The sequence below is a fragment of the Macaca nemestrina genome, chromosome 1, assembly GCF_043159975.1.
Source record: "Macaca nemestrina isolate mMacNem1 chromosome 1, mMacNem.hap1, whole genome shotgun sequence".
Taxonomy (NCBI): Eukaryota; Metazoa; Chordata; class Mammalia; order Primates; family Cercopithecidae; genus Macaca; species Macaca nemestrina.
The window spans coordinates 103,710,235-103,732,459 of record NC_092125.1 but is presented as its reverse complement, the minus strand read 5'-3'; the positions used below and the strand labels follow the sequence as shown (position 1 = coordinate 103,732,459).

The 22,225-nt window shown below is 49.0% G+C and overlaps 1 protein-coding gene across 4 annotated transcripts in view; it reads right to left on the bottom strand.

Moving 5' to 3' along the window:
* LOC105498267 (Rho/Rac guanine nucleotide exchange factor 2) overlaps positions 1-22,225 on the bottom strand; it is a 70,234-nt gene that overhangs the window by 46,251 nt on the left and 1,758 nt on the right. For all 4 annotated transcript variants that reach the window (XM_071083775.1, XM_071083771.1, XM_071083765.1 and 1 more), the window contains 2 exons: positions 8,555-8,832; positions 6,328-6,445 (listed from right to left, as the gene is read on the bottom strand). In XM_071083775.1, coding sequence (XP_070939876.1) covers positions 6,328-6,445; positions 8,555-8,811 — 375 coding nt within the window. In that variant the 5' untranslated portion in view covers positions 8,812-8,832. Of the gene's footprint in view, positions 1-6,327; positions 6,446-8,554; positions 8,833-22,225 lie in introns of those variants that run through there.

The following is a 22,225-nucleotide window of genomic DNA, read 5'->3' as shown; positions in this document are numbered from 1 at the left end:
GGTCAGGAGATCGAGACCACGGTGAAACCCCGTCTCTACTAAAAATACAAAAAATTAGCCGGGCGCGGTTGTGGGAGCCTGTAGTCCCAGCTACTCGGGAGGCTGAGGCAGGAGAATGGCATGAACCCGGGAGGCGGAGCTTGCAGTGAGCCGAGATCGCGCCACTGCACTCCAGCCTGGGCGACAGAGCGAGACTCCGTCTCAAAAAAAAAAAAAAAAAAAAAAAAAACCTGCAACCAAAAATCAACCTCAATAGTGAAACACAAGATATACTCCCTCTAAAATCAGAAACAATACTTTTTATGGCATAGTTTTTAAGAAAAATAATAATAAAATCCAGAAATAAGACAAGGATGTCCATTATCACCATTTCTGTTCAGCACAGCACTAGAGTCCTATTTTGATGGATTAATGCTGGAAGAGAGGAGAAACACTAAATAATAAATAAATAAAGATAGAGTTCTAGTCAGCACAGGAGTACAAGAAAAAGCAACGAAAGGAGTGGATATTGGAAAAGAAAAAAACAAAGCTCATTTAAAGGTGATATAGGCTGGGTGAGGTGGTTCACACTTGTAATCCCAGCACTTTAGGAGGTTAAGGTGGGAGGATCACTTGAGCACAGGAATTTGAGATCAGCCTGAGTAACATAGTGAGACCCCCGCCTCTACAAAAAAACAAAATAATTAGCTGGGTGTGGTGGTACACACCTGTAGTCTCAGCTGCTGGGGTGGCTGAGGAGGATCACTTGAGCCTGGGAGGTGTAGGTTGCAGTGAGCCACGATCATACCACTGCACTCCAGCCTGGGTGACAGAGCAAGACTGTCTCAAAAAAAAAAAAAAAAAAAAAGTAAAGATGACATAATCGTATACTTAGAAAAGCCAAAAGAAAAAAACACACACACACACACAGATAAATGGTTTTATTTTTTTATTTTTATTTTTTTTTTTTTGAGACAGAGTCTCGCTCTGTCGCCCAGGCTGGAGTGCAGTGGCCGGATCTCAGCTCACTGCAAGCTCTGCCTCCCGGGTTTACGCCATTCTCCTGCCTCAGCCTCCCAAGTAGCTGGGACTACAGGCGCCCGCCACCTCGCCCGGCTAGTTTTTTGTATTTTTAGTAGAGACGGGGTTTCACCGTGTTAGCCAGGATGGTCTCGATCTCCTGACCTTGTGATCCGCCCATCTCGGCCTCCCAAAGTGCTGGGATTACAGGCTTGAGCCACCGCGCCCAGCCGATAAATGGTTTTAATTTAAAACAAGAGTTTAGCAATATAAATGACTATAAGATTATTGTATAAAGAATAATTTTTTTTTCCTTTTGAGACAGAGTCTCACTCTGTTGCCCAGGCTGGAGTGCAGTGGCTCAGTCTTGGCTCACTGCAACCTCTACTTCCTGGGTTCAAGAGATTCTCTGCCTCAGCCTCCTAAGCACCTGGGATTACAGGTGCACACCATCACATCTGGCTAATTATGTATTTTTGTAGAGACAGGGTTTCACATTGTTGACCAGACTGGTCTCGAACTCCTGACCTCAGGTGATCCTCCTGCCTCGGCCTCCCAAAGAGCTGGGATTATAGGCATGAGCCACTGCACTTGGCCATGTATGAGGAATAATTTAATTCCATTTCTATAAACCAAAAATAATTATAAAATGTAACTTAAGGCCGGGCGCGGTGGCTCAAGCCTGTAATCCCAGCACTTTGGGAGGCCGAGACGGGTGGATCACGAGGTCAGGAGATTGAGACCATCCTGGCTAACCGGGTGAAACCCCGTCTCTACTAAAAAATACAAAAAAACTAGCCGGGCGAGGTGGCGGGCGCCTGTAGTCCCAGCTACTCGGGAGGCTGAGGCAGGAGAATGGCCTGAACCCGGGAGGCGGAGCTTGCAGTGAGCTGAGATCCGGCCACTGCACTCCAGCAAGGGGGACAGAGTGAGACTCCGTCTCAAAAAAAAAAAAAATGTAACTTAAAAATAATGTATTGGCTGGGCACGGTGGCTCACACCTCTAATCCCAGCACTTTGGGAGGTGGAGGTGGGTGGATCACAAGGTCAGGAGATCAAGACCATCCTGACTAACACGGTGAAAACCCGTCTCTACAAAAAATACAAAAAATTAGCCAGGCGTGGTGGTGAGCACCTGTAGTACCAGCTACTCAGGAGGCTGAGGCAGGAGAATGGCGGGAACCTGGGAGGCGGAGTGAGCCTAGATTGTGCCACTGCACTCCAGATTGGGTGACAGAGCAAGAGTCCATCTCAAACAAAAAAAAAAGAAAAAATAGAAAGTATTTTTAATAGTAACAAAAACTACAAGTTACCTAGAAATAAATCTAATAAAGATTGACAAGGCCTGTGTGAAGCAAAAAAACATTTTTTTGAGACGGAGTTTTGTTCTTGTCTAGGCTGGAGTACAATGGCGTGATTTTGGCTCACAGCAACCTTCGCCTCCTGGGTTCAAGCAATTCTCCTGCCTCAGCCTCTCGAGTAGCTGGGATTACAGGCGCCCACCACCACACCTGGCTAATTTTGTATTTTTTTAGTAGAGACAGGGTTTCTCCATGTTGGTTAGGCTGGTCTAGAACTCCTGACCTCAGGTGATCCACCCACCTTGGCCTCCCAAAATGCTGAGATTACAGGCATGAGCCACTGCGCCCAGCCCATGAAGAAAACACTTTATTAAAAAACATTTTTGGCTGGGCGCGGTGGCTCACACCTGTAATCCCAGCACTTTGGGAGGCTGAAGCAGGTGGATCACAAGGTCAGGAGATGGAGACCATCCTGGCTAACACGGTGAAACCCCATCTCTACTGAAAACACAAAAAATTAGCTGGGCATGGTGGCACACGCCTGTAGTCCCAGCTACTCAGGAGGCTGAGGCAGGAGAATCGCTTGAACCTGGGAGGCGGAGGTTGCAGTGAGCCAAGATAACACCACTGCACTCCAGCCTGGGTGACAGAACAAGACTCCGTCTCAAAAAAAAAAAAAAATTTTTTTTTTCACTAGGTAAGGGTAGAGAAATATTTTTTTAAAGACATTTTTTATAGAAAGCCTAGGTAAATAAATAGCTATATTATTTTTCATGGATAAACTCAATATTGGAAATAGGTCAATTCATCCTACATTAAACTTTGTTTTGTTTTTGTTTTGTTTTGTTTTGAGATGGAGTCTTGTTCTTGTTGCCCAGGCTGGAGTGCAATGGCGCAATCTTGGCTCACTGCAACCTCTGCCTCCTGGGTTCAAGCTATTCTGCTTCAGCTCCCAAGTAGCTGGGACTGCAGGTGCCCACTACCATGCCTGGTTAATTTTGTATTTTTAGTAGAGATGGGGTTTCACTATGTTGTTCAGGCTGGTCTCAAATTCCTGACCTCTGGTGATCCACCCACCTCGGCCTCCCAAAGTGCTGGGATTACAGGCGTGAGCCACCGCACCCGGCCCATCCTACATTAATCTTTGAATTCAGTACAATCTCAATCAAAATCCAGCAGGAATTTTTGTTTTTTAGAAATTGATAAGGTGATTCTAAATGTCACACAGAAATGCAAAGGACCTAGAATCGCCTGCCACTGCACTCCAGCCTAGGCAACAGAGCAAACTCTATCTCTAAAACATAAATAAAAAATAAAATTAAAATATTCCTAAAGAGAATAATAACATTAGAAGACTTATACCACTAGATTTTAAAGACTTCCAGGCCGGGCATGGTGGCTCATGCCTGTACTCCTAGCACTTTGGGAGGCCGAGGCAGGTGGATCACCTGAGGCCAGGAGTTCAAGACCAGCCTGGGCCACATGGTGAAACCCTGTCACTACAAAAATACAAAAAAAATGAGCCAGACCCAGTGGCATGTGCCTATAATCCCAGCTACTTGGGAAGCTGAGGCATGAGAATCACTTGAACCCAGAGGCTGCAGTGAGCCGAGATTGTCCACTGCACTCCAGCCTGGGCAAGAGTGATACTCTCTCTCAAAATAAATAAATAAATAAATAAGTGATACTGGAGCAACTTGATATTCATATGCGGGGGGGAAATCTTGGCTGGGCACAGTGGCTGACACCTGTAATCCCAGCAGTTTGGGAGGCCAAGGTGGGCAGATTACTTGATGCCAGGAGTTCGAGACCAGCCTGGGCAACATAGGGAAACCCTATCTCTACAAAAATACAAAAATTTGGCCAGGCGTAGTGGTGTGTGTCTGCAGTCCCAGCTACTCAGTTGGCTGAGGAGTGAGGATTACTTGAGCCTGAGAGGTGGAGGTTGCAGTGAGCCATGATTGCTCTATTGCACTCCAGCCTGGGTGACAAGACTCTGAAAGAAAAATGAAAGGAACATCTAAAGTTTTAAAAGTGTAAGCACGCTACTGGCCAAACAAAATGAATATTGGAGCTAGACTTGGTTCATGGACTGTCAGTCTGTAACCCCTTGTTTAGCTTAATAAGTCTCAAGCTTTTGGTTTGTGGACATTAGTGTAGTACTTATTCACACTGGCTACTGCAGGAAGAAAGTAAAACAAAACCCCCAAACATATAGACAAAGACAATATTAAGGAGAACGTGTAAGGATTAGGTGAAGAGTGCTGAGGCAGTAGAGAAGGAAGGCATAAGAAGGAAGAAAACACTAGGGAAAGGGGGAAGGAAGAAAACATAATACCAAGAAGTGGGGAAGAGAAGAGAAAGGTGGAAGAGAGGGAAAGTTACAAAGGAATAAAGGGAAGAAAAGGAAAAAACATTTATTGAGCTCATCTTATGTGCCAGCCTCTGTGCTGAGTACTTTAACACCTTTTGTTCATTTAATAATCACACCTTTAAAAGATAATTATTATTCTGATTTTCAGAAAAATGAAATAAATTGCTCAGTGGGTAAATAAATGAAGGATCTAGCAGTCAGTTCAACTCCAAAATCCTGTCCTTTCTACTGTAGCACATTGAAATGGGGCTCAGGGTAGACATGCAAAGATGCTGATAGAGAAAAGCGGTTGATAGGATCACTTGAGGTCAGGAGTTTGAGACCAGCATGGCCAACACGGTGAAACTCTGTGTCTACTAAAAATAGAAAAATTAACCAGGCGTGGTGGCAGGCACCTGTAATGCCAGCTACTCAGGAAGCTAAGGCAGGAGAATTGTTTGTACCTGGGAGGCAGAGGTTGCAGTGAGCCGAGATCGTGCCACTGCACTCCAGCCTCGGCAACAAACCAAGACTCCATCTCAAAAAAAAAAAAAAAAAAAAAGCGGGTGATTTCTGCTGCTTCCCTGACAGGCTATATACAGCTCCCTTCAGCCTCTCCCCCAAACCATAGGTGCCCAAACAATGAGGCCAGTGTTGGAACCCCTGGCCAGTTAGACGATGAGCTGGAGGGGAGGCAACATTTAGCCAGCAGGCTTGAGACAATCGGTGTACTTAGGGTCTCCTGGCTAGCAGGCCCAGTGGGGTCTCCAAAGCCCTTCTGTATCCTCAGTGGTCCTTAAACTCTGAAGATCCCCCCAGTTGTGTTTACTTAAGCCAGAAGGCTGGGCAATCTCTATATCCTTTCTCCATCGATCATTCTATGATTATTTTGTTAGAGAATTATTATTGTTCAGAGTACCAGATCTTAGTTGCATTCCACAGATAATAAGTTCGGCTCCAGGCTGGGCATGGTGGCTCACACCTGTAATCCCAGCACTTTGAGAGGCCAAGGCGGGTGGATCACTTGAGGCCAGGGGTTTGAGACCAGCCTGGCCAACATGGTGAAAGCCCATCTTTACTAAAAATACAAAAATTAGCAGGGTGTGGTGGCGGGCACCTGTAATCCAAGCTGCTTGGCAGGCTGAGGCAGGAAAATCACTTGATCCCGGGAGGCAGAGGTGCAGTGAGCCAAGATCGTGCCACTGCACTCCAGCCTGGGCAACAGAGTGAGACCCTGTCTCAAAATAAATAAGTAAATAAATAAGTAAATAAATAAATAAGTTCAGCTCCAAATTGGGGAAATGTGGGGTCCACAGAAAGAAGTGGTTATCATTACTAGGGGAATAGGGCCCTTTTACTGAGAAAGGAACAGATACACCCTCATCAGCACAGAGGCACCAACACAGAAAGGAAAAAACAGAGAGTCTTAGAGAAAGAGACAGAGGCAGGGTACCCAGAGTCAGGGACAGAGCACACAGACCCAGGGAAGCAGACAGAGGCACATAGAGGATAGATTCTGATTCAGTCAGATGGAGTCAGAGCAATGCCTGGACACAGAGAGACCCAGCAGCTGGCAGAACAGAGGAGACATGGAATAGAACGGTGGCTAGACAGGCGAGGGGCAGGAGAGGAGGAGCAAGGCAGGGCCCTTCATGGGGATCTGTCTGTCCATACCAGCCGCGAAGGGTAGCCACCCTGGTGCTGCAGTCCCAGAAAGGTGTCCAGTTCTTCTTGGTTCTGCAAGTAGGGGGCCTCCTCGGGGCCTGGGCATCCCGATGCTCGCAGTCTCCTCCTGAAACACACATTGCCACCACTACCGTCTGTATCCAGTGGCCAGTGACGGGCACCAGGGAGGAACACCGCCTCGCCTCAGCCCAGCCCTATTGCTTGCCCCCAGCCCAGCCCTTCCTGTTGGCATAGGCACAACATAGACCCAAATTGGTCCCACTTTGGGGCTCTGCTTTGCCAGGGCTGCAGAGTTGGCTGTGAGCAAGAGTGGCCCCTGCTGGTCAAAGGGCAGTACTGCCTCCAGAAGAAAGCCAGGGTTCAGGGGAAGGCGAACAGCAAGAGCAAGCTGAATTCTCCCTCCTTGCCTGGTTGCTGATGCCAACCTTTGCCCCTGCTCAGCCAAATAGTGCACTCAGGACTCCTTTCCCTCTCTAACCAAGGGGCAGAATTAATACCTGACTGTGAAAGGTGGGTGACACTTGAAAGACCCTGAGATACAGTTGGTGCCACATAGAGGGGCCCAGGCATGTGGGCATCTCTCTTCCAGCCAGCTACCCTTAGGAAGGTGCCATGAGCCCTGCAGGCATTGCTTCTCATCTGCGTTCCACCCAAGCCAGTTCAGGGACAAGGCCCAGGGTCCTCTCCCCTCACTCAAACCAGCCAGCCCTGCCCAGGAGCTAGGGAAGGTTGGTCCACTCACCAGAGCTAAAAGAACTTGTTCAAGGGGACCATTTTCAAAGCAGAAAGACAGTGCCCTTCCATGGCCATCAGCCCCTACAATGTTCACTCACACTGAACTCTTCATGCTGACCCCCGGACCTTCTCTTTCTGACTTCCTCTGACTTTGGGGAAGTGGTCAGGGGTTTTCCACGGGAGGGGGAAGAGATGATTTTTCTGCTCCAGTCCACCAAGTATATGCAGAAGTCTGAGCAAGAACAACTGATCTCACGTGGCAATGCAGGACCATGAGTTAATCTAAGGCATCCTGGGTTGTCCTCAGCCTGCAACCAAAAGCCCGGCAAGGACCTGGCAATGGGGCAGGCCCAATGTCCCACCCTGTGACCACCTCTCTCAAGAAATCTCTGAAAGTTCACGGCTAGGCGTGTGGCTCACCCCTGTAATCACACCACTTTGGGAGGCCACCACTTCGTGGGCGGATCACAAGGTCAAGTGATTGAGACCATCCTGGCCAACATGGTGAAACTCCGTCTCTAATAAAAATACAAAAATTAGCTGGGCATGGTGGCACGCACCTTTAGCCCCAGCTACTCAGGAGGCTGAGGCAGGAAAACTGCTTGAATCCGGGAGGCGGAGGTTGCAGTGAGCCGAGATCGCACCACTGCACTCCAGCCTGCCAATAGAGCCAGACTCCGTCTCAAAAAAAAAAATCTCTGGGCCGGGCGCGGTGGCTCAAGCCTGTAATCCCAGCACTTTGGGAGGCCGAGACGGGTGGATCACGAGGTCAGGAGATCGAGACCATCCTGGCTGACACGGTGAAACCCCGTCTCTACTAAAAAATACAAAAAACTAGCCAGGCGAGGTGGCGGGCGCCTGTAGTCCCAGCTACTCGGGAGGCTGAGGCAGGAGAATGGCATGAACCCGGGAGGCGGAGCTTGCAGTGAGCTGAGATCCAGCCACTGCACTCCAGCCTGGGCGGCAGAGCAAGACTCCGTCTCAAAAAAAAAAAAAAAAAAAAAAAAAAATCTCTGAAAGTTCTTTGGGCCTCAGTTTCCTTATCTGTAAAATGAGGAGATCGTGCCATATGCTCTCTGAGTTCTTTCTGTGGTTCTATGACACCATTATGTGGTTCTATGAAACCCACCGTAGGAGGCGGAAGCAAGAAGATCCAGTGTCCTGATACTCACCCTGACTCCACACCTCCCACCCACGACTACCCTCACTCTGCCCTGAGAGAAGGAGATAAGAGCCACTGGCGAGAGGCATATTTTGGAAGGCAGCATCCATCCTCCCCAAAGGCCCACCAGTGGGATTGAGCTCCGGTTCTCCAGGGAAAGGACTGGGGGCCCAGGTCTCCTCGACTCCTGTCGTTCTTCGGATGGTTGTCTCTTGAGGGAGATAACTAGAGAGTTACCTAGTTCTTTCTCACTTTCCCATTTTCTCCAAGGTCTAGGCCTGGAGGGAAGGAGGTACAGGAGGTTCCCTGGGGGCTTACCTAGTCAGTGGGTCCTCGAGCTCCCTGCCAGGCCCCCAACTATGTCTTTTGAAGACGTCATAGTTGCGGCCACGGGCCCGGAAAGCCCCCGACCTTCGGAGGGGTACAGCATGCGAGCCATTCCCCTCCTTTATTTCCCCCGCCTCTTCTTCCTCCAGTTGCTCTCTGGATTCAACTGCAGAAAGACAGCGGCGAGTGTGGCCTCGGGGCACCTGGTCTCCACCTGCGAGGAACACATCTGGGACGGCTCTGTTCATGGGAGACACACGCAGACCAGTCTGCATCAGCAAGAAAGAAAAGGGTGAGCAGGGTTCTAGAACTCTGGAACCTTGGAAATAGAAGTGTGTCACAGTCAGCTGGGCTTCGGAGTGCCTAGCCACCCCTCACTTTACTAAGACACAGAACTGGAGAATGTGTGGCTCAGGGTCACATTGTGAATTAGCTGCAGAGTCAAGGCTAGAACTTAGGTTTTCTGGATCCCAGTTCAGTGTCCTTTCTTTTTTTTTTTTTTTTTTTTTTTGAGACGGAGTCTCGCTCTGTCGCCCAGGCTGGAGTGCAGTGGCCAGATCTCAGCTCACTGCAAGCTCCGCCTCCCGGGTTCACGCCATTCTCCTGCCTCAGCCTCCCAAGTAGCTGGGACTACAGGCGCCTGCCACCTCGCCTGGCTAGTTTTTTGTACTTTTTAGTAGAGACGGGGTTTCACCGTATTAACCAGGATGGTCTCGATCTCCTGACCTCGTGATCCGCCCGTCTCGGCCTCCCAAAGTGCTGGGATTACAGGCTTGAGCCACCGCACCCGGCCTTCAGTGTCCTTTCTAGCACATAAAGAGAACCTCATTGTCTCATTCTTATTCCATTCACTGAGGATTTATATAGCAGAAAACCAAGCAAAGAGAAATAGATATTGTTCCTGTCCTCAAGGAATCAGTCTAGTGAGTGGGTGAGTGTGCATGTGTGTGCACAAGCAAAAGCACAAATCACAGATGACTCCATAACTGGCTCACATATGCCAAATGCCACAAGAGAAGTTTCAACAAAAGGCTTTGGGCTGTTAAACGAGTGAGGGCACATGACCAGGTGGGAGACTCAAAAAAGGCCAGGTGAGGTGGCTCACCCAGCACTTTGGGAGTCTGCGGCGGGTGGATCACTTGAGCCCAGCTGTTCTAGACCAGCCCGGGCAACATAACGAGACCCTATCTCCACAAGAAAACAAAATGCTAGCTGGGCGTGGTGGCATGTGCTTATAGTTCTAGGTACTTGGGAGGCTGAGGTGGGAGGATCACTTGAGCCCAGGAGTTCAAGGCTGCAGTGAGCTATGATCATGCCACTGCACTCCAGCCTGGGTGACACAATAAGACCTTGCTTGCTTTTGTTTTGTGTTGTTTTTTGAGATAGAGTTTCGCTCTTGTTGCCCAAGCTGGAGTACAATGGTGTGATCTCGGCTCACTGCAACCTCTGCCTCCTGGGTTCGAGCAATTCTATTGCCTCAGCCTCCTGAGTAGCTGGTATTACAGGCACGCCCCACCATGCCTGGATAATTTGTATTTTTAGTAGAAACAGGGTTTCACAGGCCGGGCGCGGTGGCTCAAGCCTGTAATCCCAGCACTTTGGGAGGCCGAGACGGGCGGATCACTAGGTCAGGAGATCGAGACCATCCTGGCTAACACGGTGAAACCCCGTCTCTACTAAAAAATACAAAAAACTAGCCGGGCGAGGTGGCGGGCGTCTGTAGTCCCAGCTACTCAGGAGGCTGAGACAGGAGAATGGCCCGAACCCGGGAGGCGGAGCTTGCAGTGAGCTGAGATCCGGCCACTGCACTCCAGCCTGGGCGACAGAGCGAGACTCCGTCTCAAAAAAAAAAAAAAAAAAAAAAAAGAAACAGGGTTTCACCATGTTAGCCAGGCTGATCTTGAACTCCCAGCCTCAGGTGATCCGTCCACCTCAGCCTCCCAAAGTGCTGGGATTACAGGCGTGAGCTACTGTGCCAGGCCTTTTTTTTTTTTTTTTTTTTTTTTTGAGACAGAGTGTCGCTCTGTCTCCCAGGCCGTAGTGCAGTGGCGCGATCTTGGCTCACTGCAAGCTCCGTCTCCTGGGTTCACGCCATTCTCCTGCCTCAGCCTCCCGAGTAGCTAGGACTACAGGCGCCCGCCACCATGCCCAGCTAATTTTTTGTATTTTTAGTAGAAAGGGGGTTTCATCATGTTAGCCAGGATGGTCTCAATCTCCTGACCTCGTGATCCGCCCGCCTTGGCCTCCCAAAGTGCTGGGATTACAGGCGTGAGCCACTGCAACCAGCCTGTTTTTGTTTTTAAAGGGGAGGAGGAAACAGAAGGAAGTAGATGGTCTTTGAGATGTGCCTGGAAGGGTAAAGTGGTTAGGATTTGGCCAGGGTAGAGGGAGAGGATTTTAGGCAGGTAAAGTAGCAGGGGGAGGCCGGGTGCGGTGGTTCACTCCTGTAATCCCAACACTTTGTGAGGCTGAGGTGGGTGGATCATGAGGTCAGGAGTTCAAGACCAGCCTGGCCAACATGGTGAAATCCCGTCTCTACTAAAAATACAAAAATTAGCTGGGCATGGTAGCCAGCACCTATAATCCCAACTACTTGGGAGGCTGAGGCAGGAAAATCACTTGAACCTGGGAGGCGGAGGTTGCAGTGAGCCAAGATCATGCCATTGCACTCCAGCCTGCATGACAACAGCAAGACTCCATCTCAAAACAACAACAACAACAAAAAAAAAACAAAGTAGAAAAAGTAGCAGGGGGAAAAGGTTCATGAGTGATAAAGTGTTGTGATTTCTCCTTCTTCTCCTTTTCCCTCTCCCTGTCCGTCTCCCTCTCCTCCTCCTCCTCCTCCTCCTCCTCCTCCTCCTCCTCCTGATGGAGTTTCACTCTTGTTGCCCAGGACAGAGTGCAATGGGGTAATCTTGGCTCCCTGCAACCTCTGCCTCCCGGGTTCAAGCGATTCTCCTGCCTTAGCCTCCCGAGTAGCTGGGATTACAGGCATGCGCCACCAGGCCTGGCTAATTTTGTATGTTTTTAAGTAGAGATGGGGTTTCTCCATGTTGATCAGGCTGGTATCAAGCTTCCGACCTCAGGTAATCCGCCCGCCTCTGCCTCCCAAAGTACTGGGATTACAGGTATGAGCCACCGTACCCGGCATGATTCCTTCTTCTAAGAGTCTGGTCATATGGAGAGTGAAAGCCAGTCTGACCTCTCCCCATGGTGCAGAGAGAAGGGCTCCAAGCATCAGTCACAGAGCACATATTTCCTCTACTCTATCCCAAAGGGCATTGTTCTCACTGCCCAACACTCCTGGTTGGCATCAGGGCTTGCCACAGTGTGTCTCAGACTTAAGAACTCTCAGGTGCTCTTAAAGTTGAAAATGATAAGCCCCACTCCAGAAAGAAGTGCCAAGTCCCAGAGTACCAGGGGCAGGAAGGGCAGGAAGGGAAACAGCATTTACCACATACCTCTGTACACTTCACTCCTAGGCCATGTCTCTCTAGACCTTCTGCTCTAATGAGTCTCCCAGGCCCCCTTTCTCCTGGCACCACTTCCAGCTACTAAGATGTCAGGAGTGCCCAGAAGGATCAGGAAGCCAGGACCCAGAACCTTCCCTCTTTCAAGGCTTTCTGTGGAGCTGTCAGACCTTCTCCAGGTTGTCTTAACCACTCCAGGGAAGTCCAGGTTATCAGTTACTGTACCTTCAATCTACTTTCCTCCCTCACTGTAATCTGTCCACTCTGCCCTCACCCCACCCAGAGCTGCTGAGAAGAAAGTGCTGTGCCACGGGCTGGGCGTGGTGGCTCACGCCTGTAATCCCAGCACTTTGGGAGGCCAAGGCAGGCAGATCATGAGGTCAGGAGTTCGAGACCAGCCTGACCAATATGGTGAAACCCTGTCTCTACTAAAAATACAAAAATTAGCCAGGCGTGGTGGCACATGCCTGTAGTCGCAGCTACTTGGGAGGCTGAGGCAGAAGAATCTCTTGAACTCAGGAGGCAGAGGTTGCAGTGAGCTGAGATCGCGCCATTGCACTCCAGCCTGGGCAACAGAGCAAGAATCCATCTCAAAAAAAAAAAGAAAAAAAGAAAGTGCTGGTTGGGCACAGTGGCTCACGCCTGTAATCCCAGCACTTTGGCAGGCCGAGGCAGGCGGATCACAAGGTCAGGAGATCGAGACCATCCTGGCTAACATGGTGAAACCCTGTCTCTACTAAAAATATAAAAACAAAAATTAGCCGGGAGCGGTGGCAGGCACCTGTGGTCCCAGCTACTCGGGAGGCTGAGGCAGGAGAATGGCATGGGCCTGGGAGGCAGAGCTTGCAGTGAGCCGAGATTGCGCCACTGCACTCCAGCCTGGGCGACAGAGCGAGACTCTATCTCAGAAAAAAAAAAAAGAAAAAAGAAAGTGCTGTGCCTGGGGTGGCTGTGTGCCTGCTTACCACAGGAAAGGGAGGGAGGCAGGTGCTCAGGCCTCTGCAGACGACAATGCTGTTCCCCCATTGGGTAGGTGTCTAAGGAGAGAAAAGGAGAAGCCTAGGAGAGTGGCCACGGCCCTGTGCCCATCTGTGCTCATTGTGTCTAGGAGCAATGGACAGGGAACCCATTAGCCAGCCACCAGGAGAGATCCTCTCCCTCCTTGCCTACAGAGGGGCCCTGTGCCATCAGGTATGTTGGGTGCAAACAGGATGAGCAGATCTATAGGAAGCAGGTCAGAGGCTGAGGGCCATGGCAGGGTCCCTCCCAACCAGTGGCCTCCAAAGCTGAGATGTGGAGGCAGAGGGAGGTTGACAAAAATATTGTGAAAAGCTGGGTGGAGAGAAGAGTAGGATCTGGAGATATACTAGGAAAAGGGGAACAGGGGCTGGAAATAGGACAGAAACTGAGAGGCAGTGAGGGGGAGGCAGGGACACTGGGTGGATATTATGAGCTCTGGAATTCAGGGACCTCCCAGAAGCAAAAAGTTGGTTTGAACTATACCCCCTGTACTCAACGTCTACCTGCTAGCCTTGTCTCAGTTATGCCCACAGGATTGAATTCTTTTTTTTTTTTTTTTTTTTTCGGAGAGAGGATCTCTCTCCCTCTGTCACCCTCAAGCCTCACTGCAGCCTCCACCTCCCAGGCTCAAGCAGTCCTCCCACATTAGCCTCCTGAGTAGCCAGGCCTACAGGTGCATGCCACCACATCCAACTAATTTTTAAAGTTTTGTTTTGCTTTGTTTTAGATGGAGTTTCACTTTTGTTGCCAGGCTGGAATGCAATGGCGCCATCTCAGCTCACTGCAACCTCCGCCTCCTGGGTTCAAGAGATTCTCCTGCCTCAGCCTCCAAAGTAGCTGGGACTACAGGCATGCACCACCACACCCAGCTAATTTTTGTATTTTTAGTAGAGACAGGGTTTCACCATGTTGGCCAGGCTGGTCTTGAACTCCTGACTTCAGGTGATGCACCTGCCTCGGCCTCCCAAAGTGCTGGGATTGCAAGTGTGAGCCACTACACCCGGTCTTAAATTTTTTATAGAGATGGGGTCTCACTAAGTTGCCCAGGATGGTCTCAAACTCCTGGGCCCAGGCGATCCTCCTGCCTTGGCCTCCCAAAGTGCTGGAATTACAGGTGCGAGCCACTGCGCCCAGCCTGCGTGGTTGAATTTGGCAAGATGAAGGAAGTGCAGTGAAGGAAGTGCAGTGAACTGGAGACCTTTGCTTTTCTTCAGTCCCTGTGGATGTTCCTGCTGGAGATGGTGTCCTGTCACCCTAGCCCCATTGACGGGTACCTCAGATCTCAAGATCTTTGTGAAACTTACCCTGGCCCCATTGACAGGTACCTCAGATCTTAAGATCCTTTTGTAACTCACCCTTCTTCCTCCAGCTCAGACCAAACCTCTTCTCAAAGATTTACCCTTTTTCCAGCATCTCTGTCATTTCATTCACAGTCTCTGCCCTCTGTGAAAATGGAATCTGTCTGGCAGTTTCTCCCTCACATCCTCATCCCCACTAACCCTGCCTATGCTATGATGCCAATACTTTTTATTCTGTCCCTCAAAGAGATGAGGTTTAGCAAGGCTTCCTCAACTTCCTCCTAGCAATATTCCCTCCTCCACTGTCTGAAATTCAAACTGGGGCTCCCATCATCGTGTTGCTTCTCTTTCCATTAGATTAACTCTCCTAGCCCCCTCCCATTTTCCCTTAGCCTCTTGAGCTCAGGAAATGGTGCATGGGAGAGGCCAGGGCTGGGTCTCACACAATGGCTTTATTTAGCTCTCAAATGAGATCACATCATGTCATATCACTGCTTCCGCTGAGCAGAGAGGAGATTCTGAAATAGGTCTGGGATCAGATGCTTGAGATGGGGGAGGGGAGCTGGGAAAGCAGGAAGGGGCTCTAAGAAGTCATTTTACTTGTCTTCCTGCCTCTGGATCAAATGGTCTTCCCACTACTGCAAACCATCAGCGTGTGCTGTCCCTTCCTCCAGGTGTAAAACCTCCACAGATTGCACTGGTCATCAAAGATTTCTTAGACATTCTACTGGGAGCTGGAATGGGAATATATAATATTTTAATAGAGAGACATCTGTTATTCAAAACTCTGAGACCATAATTTCTTTAGGATGTTACAGCTTTGAAGTCTGTCAAATTTGCTAGCTCTGCCACTTTCTTTTTTTCTTTTTCTTTCTTTTCTTTTTTTTCTGAGATGGAGTCTTGCTCTGTTGCCCAGGCTGGAATGCAGTGGCACCATCCTGGCTCACTGTAATGTCCACTTCCTGGGTTCAAGCAATTCTTCTGCCTCAGCCTCCTGAATAGCTGGGATTACAAGTGCCTGCCACCATGCCCAGCTAATTTTTGTATTTTTACTAGAGATAGGGTTTTGCCATGTTGGCAGGGATAGTCTCGAACTCCTGAACTCAGGTGATCCGCCCGCCTCAGCCTCCCAAAGTGCTGGGATTACAGGCATGAGCCAATGCACCTAGCCTAGCTATGCCACTTTCATAAGCCACATAACCTTGGGAACTTAACTTTTTTTGTTGTTGGGACACAGGGTCTGGCTCTGTTGCCAAGGCTGGAGTGCAGCTGTGATCAGAGCTCACTGCAGCCTCAAACTCCTGGGTCAGGCGATCCTCCTGCTTTAGCATCTAGTAGCTGGACTACAGGTATGCACTACCATGCTCTAAGTTAAAAAAAAAAATTTGGGCCCAGTGCGGTGGCTCACGCCTGTAATCCCAACACTTTGGGAGGCTGAGGGGGGCAAATCATGAGGTCAGGAGTTTGAGACCAGCCTGGCCAATATGGTGGAACCCCATCTCTACTAAAAATACAAAAATTAGCCAGGCCTGGTGGCACACACCTGTAATCTCAGCTACTAGGGAGGCTGAGGCAGGAGAATCGCTTGAACCTGGGAGGTGGAGGTTGCAGTGAGCTGAGATCACGCCATTGCACTCCAGCCTGGGCAACTCTGTCTCAAAGAAAGAACAAAATAGGCCAGGTGCGGTGGCTCACACCTGTAATCCCAACAAATGGGAGCCCTAGGCAGATGGATCATGAGGTCAGGAGTTCAAGACCAGCTTGGCCAACATGGTGAAACCCTGTCTCTACTAAAAATACAAAAATTAGCTGGGCATGGTGGTACGCATCTGTAATCCCAGCTACTCAGGAGGCTGAGGCAAGAGAATAGCTTGAACCCGGGAGGTGGAGGTTGCAGTGAGCCGAGATCGCACCATTGCACTCCAGCCTGGGCAATAGAGTGAGACTTTGTCTCAAAAAAAAAAAAAAAAAAAAAAAAAAAGAATGACACTCCGTCTCAAAAAAAAAAAAATTTTTTTTTAAAGATGGAGTCTCGGGCCGGGCGCGGTGGCTCAAGCCTGTAATCCCAGCACTTTGGGAGGCCGAGACGGGCGGATCACAAGGTCAGGAGATCAAGACCATCCTGGCTAACATGGTGAAACCCCGTCTCTACTAAAAATACAAAAATTAGCTGGGCATGGTGGTACGCATCTGTAATCCCAGCTACTCAGGAGGCTGAGGCAAGAGAATAGCTTGAACCCGGGAGGTGGAGGTTGCAGTGAGCCGAGATCGCACCATTGCACTCCAGCCTGGGCAATAGAGTGAGACTTTGTCTCAAAAAAAAAAAAAAAAAAAAAAAAAGAATGACACTCCGTCTCAAAAAAAAAAAAATTTTTTTTTAAAGATGGAGTCTCGGGCCGGGCGCGGTGGCTCAAGCCTGTAATCCCAGCACTTTGGGAGGCCGAGACGGGCGGATCACAAGGTCAGGAGATCAAGACCATCCTGGCTAACATGGTGAAACCCCGTCTCTACTAAAAAAATACAAAAAACTAGCCGGGCGAGGTGGTGGACGCCTGTAGTCCCAGCTACTCGGGAGGCTGAGGCAGGAGAATGGCATGAACCCGGGAGGTGGAGCTTGCAGTGAGCTGAGATCCGGCCACTGCACTCCAGCTTGGGTGACAGAGTGAGACTCCGTCTCAAAAAAAAAAAAAAAAAAAAAAAAAAAATATATATATATATATATATATATATATATATATATATATATATATATAAAAAAGATGGAGTCTCACTGTGTTGCCCAGGCTGGTCTTGAACTCCTGGCCTCAAGTGATGCGCCTGCTTTAGTTTCCCTAAGTGTTGGGATTACAGATATGAGCTCCTGAGCCCAGCCCAGCTAGCTATTTTTTTTTTTTTTTTTTTTGAGACAGAGTCTCCCTCTTGTTGCCCAGGCTGGAGTGCAATGGCGCGATCTCGGCTCACCGCAACCTCTGCCTCCCAGGTTCAAGCGATTCTCCTGCCTCAGCCTCCCGAGTAGCTGGGACTACAGGTGCACACCACAATGTCCAGCTAATTTTTTGTATTTTAGTAGAGACAGGGTTTCACCATGTTGCCCAGGCTGGTCTCAAACTCCTGAACTCAGGCAATCCGCTTGCCTTGGCCTCCCAAACTGCTAGGATTACAGGCATGAGCCACCACACCCGGCCTGCCCAGCCAGCTTTTTTGAGCCTCAGACTCATGTATAAAATGGGAATGAGAAGCTGGGTGAGGTGGCTCACACCTATAATCCCAGCTCTTTGAGAGGCCAAGACGGGCAGATCACCTGAGGTCGGAAGTTCGAGACCAGCCTGACCAACATGGTGAAACCCTTTCTCTACTAAAAATACAAAATTAGCTGGGTGTGGTGGCACATACCTGTAATCCCAACTACTCGGGAGGCTGAGGCAGGAGCATTGCTTGAACCTAGGAGGTGGAGGTTGTGGTGAGCCGAGATTGTGCTGTTGCATTCCAGCCTCAGCAATAAGAGCAAAAATCTGTCTCAAAAAAAAAAAAAAAAGGAATGATAAGACCTACTTTGTTTTGGGTGTTTTGTTTGTTTGTCTGTTTGTTTTGAGACAGAGTCTCACTCTGTCACCCAGGCTGGAGTGCAGTGGTGCAATCTCGGCTTACTGTAACTTCCGCCTCCCGAGTTCAAGCAATTCTCCTGCCTCAGCCTCCTGAGTAGCAAGGACTACAGGCGCCCACCACCACGCCAGGCTAATTTTTGTATTTTCAGTAGAGACAGGGTTTCTCTATGTTGGTCAGGCTGGTCTCGAACTCCTGACCTCAGGTGATCCACCTGCCTCGGCCTCCCAAAGTGCTGGGATTATAGGCATGAGCCACGGTGCCTGGCCTGTTTTGTTTTTGGGATAGGATTGTTACTCTGTCACCCAGGCTGAGTGCAGTGGCACAATGATGGCTCACTGCAGCCTTGATTTCTGTCTCAGGTGACCCTTCCACCTCAGCCTCCCAAGTAGCTGGGACTGTAAGTGTGCACCACCATGTCTGGCTGATTTTTTTTGGTACTTTTTAGTAGAGACAGGGTTTCACCATGTTGGCCAGGCTGGTCTCAAACTCCCGGGCTCAACTGATTTGCCTGCCTCAGCCTCCCAAAGTGCTAGGATTACAGGCATAAGCCGCTGGGCCTGTACTTACTTTGTAAGGATGTTGAGAGACTTGATGATAATGTATGCAATGCACCTAGTCCCCATTCCATCTGTTTTTGGTACATATTAGGTGCTCAATAAATACTATTATTATTGTTGTTATTATTACTTAGAGACATAGAGACGGCAGGGTATATTGAAACAGAGAGCTAGAAAGAAGAATGCTTGGCCTGGTGTGGTGACTCACGCCTGTAATCCCAGCATTTTGGGAGGCCAAGGCGGGAAGATCACAAGGTCAAGAGATCGAGACCATCCTGGCCAACATGGTGAAACCATGTCTGTACTAAAAATACAAAAATTGGCCTGGCATGGTGACTCACACCTGTAATCCCAGCACTTTGGGAGGCCAAGGTGGGCGGACAACCTGAGGTCAGGAGTTCGAGACCAGCCTGACCAACATGGAGAAACCCTGTCTCTACTGAAAATACAAAAAAAATTAGCCAGGCGTGGTGGCACATGCCTATAATCCCAGCTATTCAGGAGGCTAAGGCAGGAGAATCGCTTGAACCTGGGAGGCAGAGGTTGCAGTGAGCCGAGATCACGCCACTGCACTCCAGCCTGGGCAACAGAGCGAGACTCTGTGGCAAAAAACAAGCAAAAAAAATTAGCTGGGCGTGGTGGCGCATGCCTGTAGTCCCAGCTGCTTAGGAGGCTGAGGTGGACAATCACTTGAACCGAGGAGGCGGAGGTTGCAGTGAGCCGAGAGCATACCACTGCACTCCAGCCTGGCGACAGAACGAGACTCTGTAAAGAAAGAAGGAGAGAAGGCGAGAAGGAGAGAGAGAGAGAGAGAGAGAGAGAGAGAGAGAGAGAGAGAAAGAGAGAGAGAATGATGGTGACCTACTGTTTTCTCTTAAAGAGAGAGAGAGAATAAATAACTCATGGGCTGACACTAACATAACTATGATGGGAACAGTTACACACAACTTCTGATGGAAAAGTGTGTATGCAATCAGAGCAAGAAGAGCAAGAAGAAATGAGTGCTTTTCTGTCCTTTGAGACCCTGATGAGCCCTGATAAAGTTCTCCTCTTCAAGGAGAAGAAAGGGATAGAATGGCCTCTGGAAATTTAAAGCAAGGGTTAGCAAACTATAGCCTCTGGGACAAATCTGTCCTGCTATCTTTTTTTAATAGTTGAAAAAAAAAATAAAAGAATACTTTGAGACACAAAATTATATGAAATTCAAATTTCAGTGCTTATAAATAAAGTATTTTTGGAATGCAGCCATGCTCAGTCATTTACATATTGTCTATGGCTGTTTTTGCATTATGACAGCAAAGTTGGTAGTTGCAACAGAGAGCCCACAAAGCCTGATGTATAGATATATCCTGAGTCTGGGATCCTAATATGTGTGTGTGTGTGTGTGTGTGTGTGTGTATTTTTTTTTTTTTTTTTTTTTGAGATGGAATTTTGCTCTTGTCGCCCAGGCTGGAGTACAATGGTGTAATCTTGGCTCACTGCAACCTCCACCTCCCGGGTTCAAGCGATTCTCCTGCCTCAGCCTCCCAAGTAGCTGGGATTGCAGGCACCTGCCATCACTTCTGGCTAATTTTTGTATTTTTTAGTAGAGATGGGGTTTCACCATGTTGGCCAGGCTGGTCTTAAACTCCTGGCCTCAGGTGATCCACCTGCCTCGGCCTCCCAAAGTGCTGGGATTACAGGTGTGAGCCACTGCGCCCGGCTATATATATATATATATATATATATATGTGTGTGTGTGTGTGTGTGTGTGTGTGTGTAAACAGATATATACATATAAAATATATATATATGTGTGTATATATATATATTAGACAGGGTCTCACTTGGTCGCCCAGGCTAGAGTACAGTAGCGTGACCTCTGCTCACTGCAGCCTTGACCTCCCAAGTTCAAGCAATCCTCCCACCTCAGACTCCCAAGCGAGCTAGGACTACAGGCACACCACACCACACCGGGATAATATTTGTAATTTTTGTAGAAACAAGGTCTCGCTATGTTGCCCAGGCTGGTCTTGAACTCCTGAGCTCAAGCGATATGCCCACCTTGGCCTCCCAAAGTGCTGGGATTACAGTCATGTGCTACCACACCTGGCCTAAAATATTTGTTAACTGGATCTTTACAGAAAAACTTTGCCAACTCCTAATCTAGAGCAACCGGGTCTCAAAATCTCAGGAAGGAGGAGAAAGGAGAAAAGAGATAAAAGAGGGACATGAAAGGATCACTGCACACCAGGCATTCGGCTACAAGCTTTGGGGAAGAAGGGATATTGAGACATTGAGACCTCAATATCACTACTTCCTTTTTTTTTTTGAGACGGAGTCTTGCTCTGTCTCCCAGGCTGGAGTGCAATGGTGCAATCTTGGCTCACTGCAACCTCCGCCTCCTGGGTTCAAGCGATTCTCCTGCCTCAGCCTCCCAAGTAGCTGGGATTACAGGCACCCACCACCACACCCAGCTAAGTTTTGCATTTTTAGTAGAGAGGGAGTTTCACTGTGTTGGTCAGGCTGGTCTCAAACTCCTGACTTCAGGTGACCCTCCCACCTTGGCCTCCCAAAGTGCTGGGATTACAGGTGTGAGCCACTGCACCCAGCCAACATACCTACTTCCTAAATGTCATCTGAGGCCTATATAGAGAGAGATAATGAGTGCCAACATCCATTTTGTGCCATCCTCACAAATATTTCTTGAAACAGACATTATTATCCTTATTTTACATATGAAGAAACAGGCTGCATAGAGAGCTTAAGTAACTGGCTGGGGGTCACAGAGCTGATAGGAGGCGGAGATGAGTTTTCAAAGCTGATCCATCACATTATGGAGCCTGAATTCTTTTCTGAAACCAGAAAACAAGCTCTCAAAGAAAGCAAGTGGCTAGCTTTTTTTTTTTTTCTTTTTTTTTTTTTTTTTTTTTGAGACAGAGTCTTGCTCTGTCGCCCAGGCTGGGGTGCAGTGGCCGGATCTCAGCTCACTGCAAGCTCCGCCTCCCGGGTTTAGACCATTCTCCTGCCTCAGCCTCCCGAGTAGCTGGGACTACAGGCGCCCGCCACCTCGCCCGGCTAGTTTTTTGTATTTTTTAGTAGAGACGGGGTTTCACCGTGTTAGCCAGGATGGTCTCGATCTCCTGACTTCGTGATCCGCCCATCTCGGCCTCCCAAAGTGCTGGGATTACAGGCTTGAGCCACCGCGCCCGGCCGCTTTTTTTTTTTTTTCTGAGACACGGCCTCGCTCTGTTGCCCAGGCTAGAGTGTAGTGGCACGATCTCGGCTCACTGCAACCTCTGCCTCCCAGGTTCAAGTGATTCTCCTGCCTCAGCCTCCTGAGTAGCTGGGATTACAGGCGTGCACCACCACGCCTGGCTAATTTTTGTAATTTTAGTAGAGAGAGTGTTTCACCATGTTGACCAGGCTGGTCTTGAACTCCTGACCTCAAGTGATCCACCCATCTTGGCCTCCCAAAGTGCTGAGATGAAATTACAGACCTGAGCCACTGTGCCCAGCCTATCAAGTGGCTAGCTTTTTTTTTTCCTTTTTTTTTTTTTTTTTTTTTTTTTTTGAGATAGTCTTGCTCTGTCACCAGGCAGGCTGGAGTGCAATGGCGCGATCTCGGCTCACTGCAACCTCCGCCTCCTAGGTTCAAGCAATTCTCCCACCTCAGCTTCCCAAGTAGCTGACATTACAGGCACCCGCCATTGTGCCTGGCTAATTTTTGTA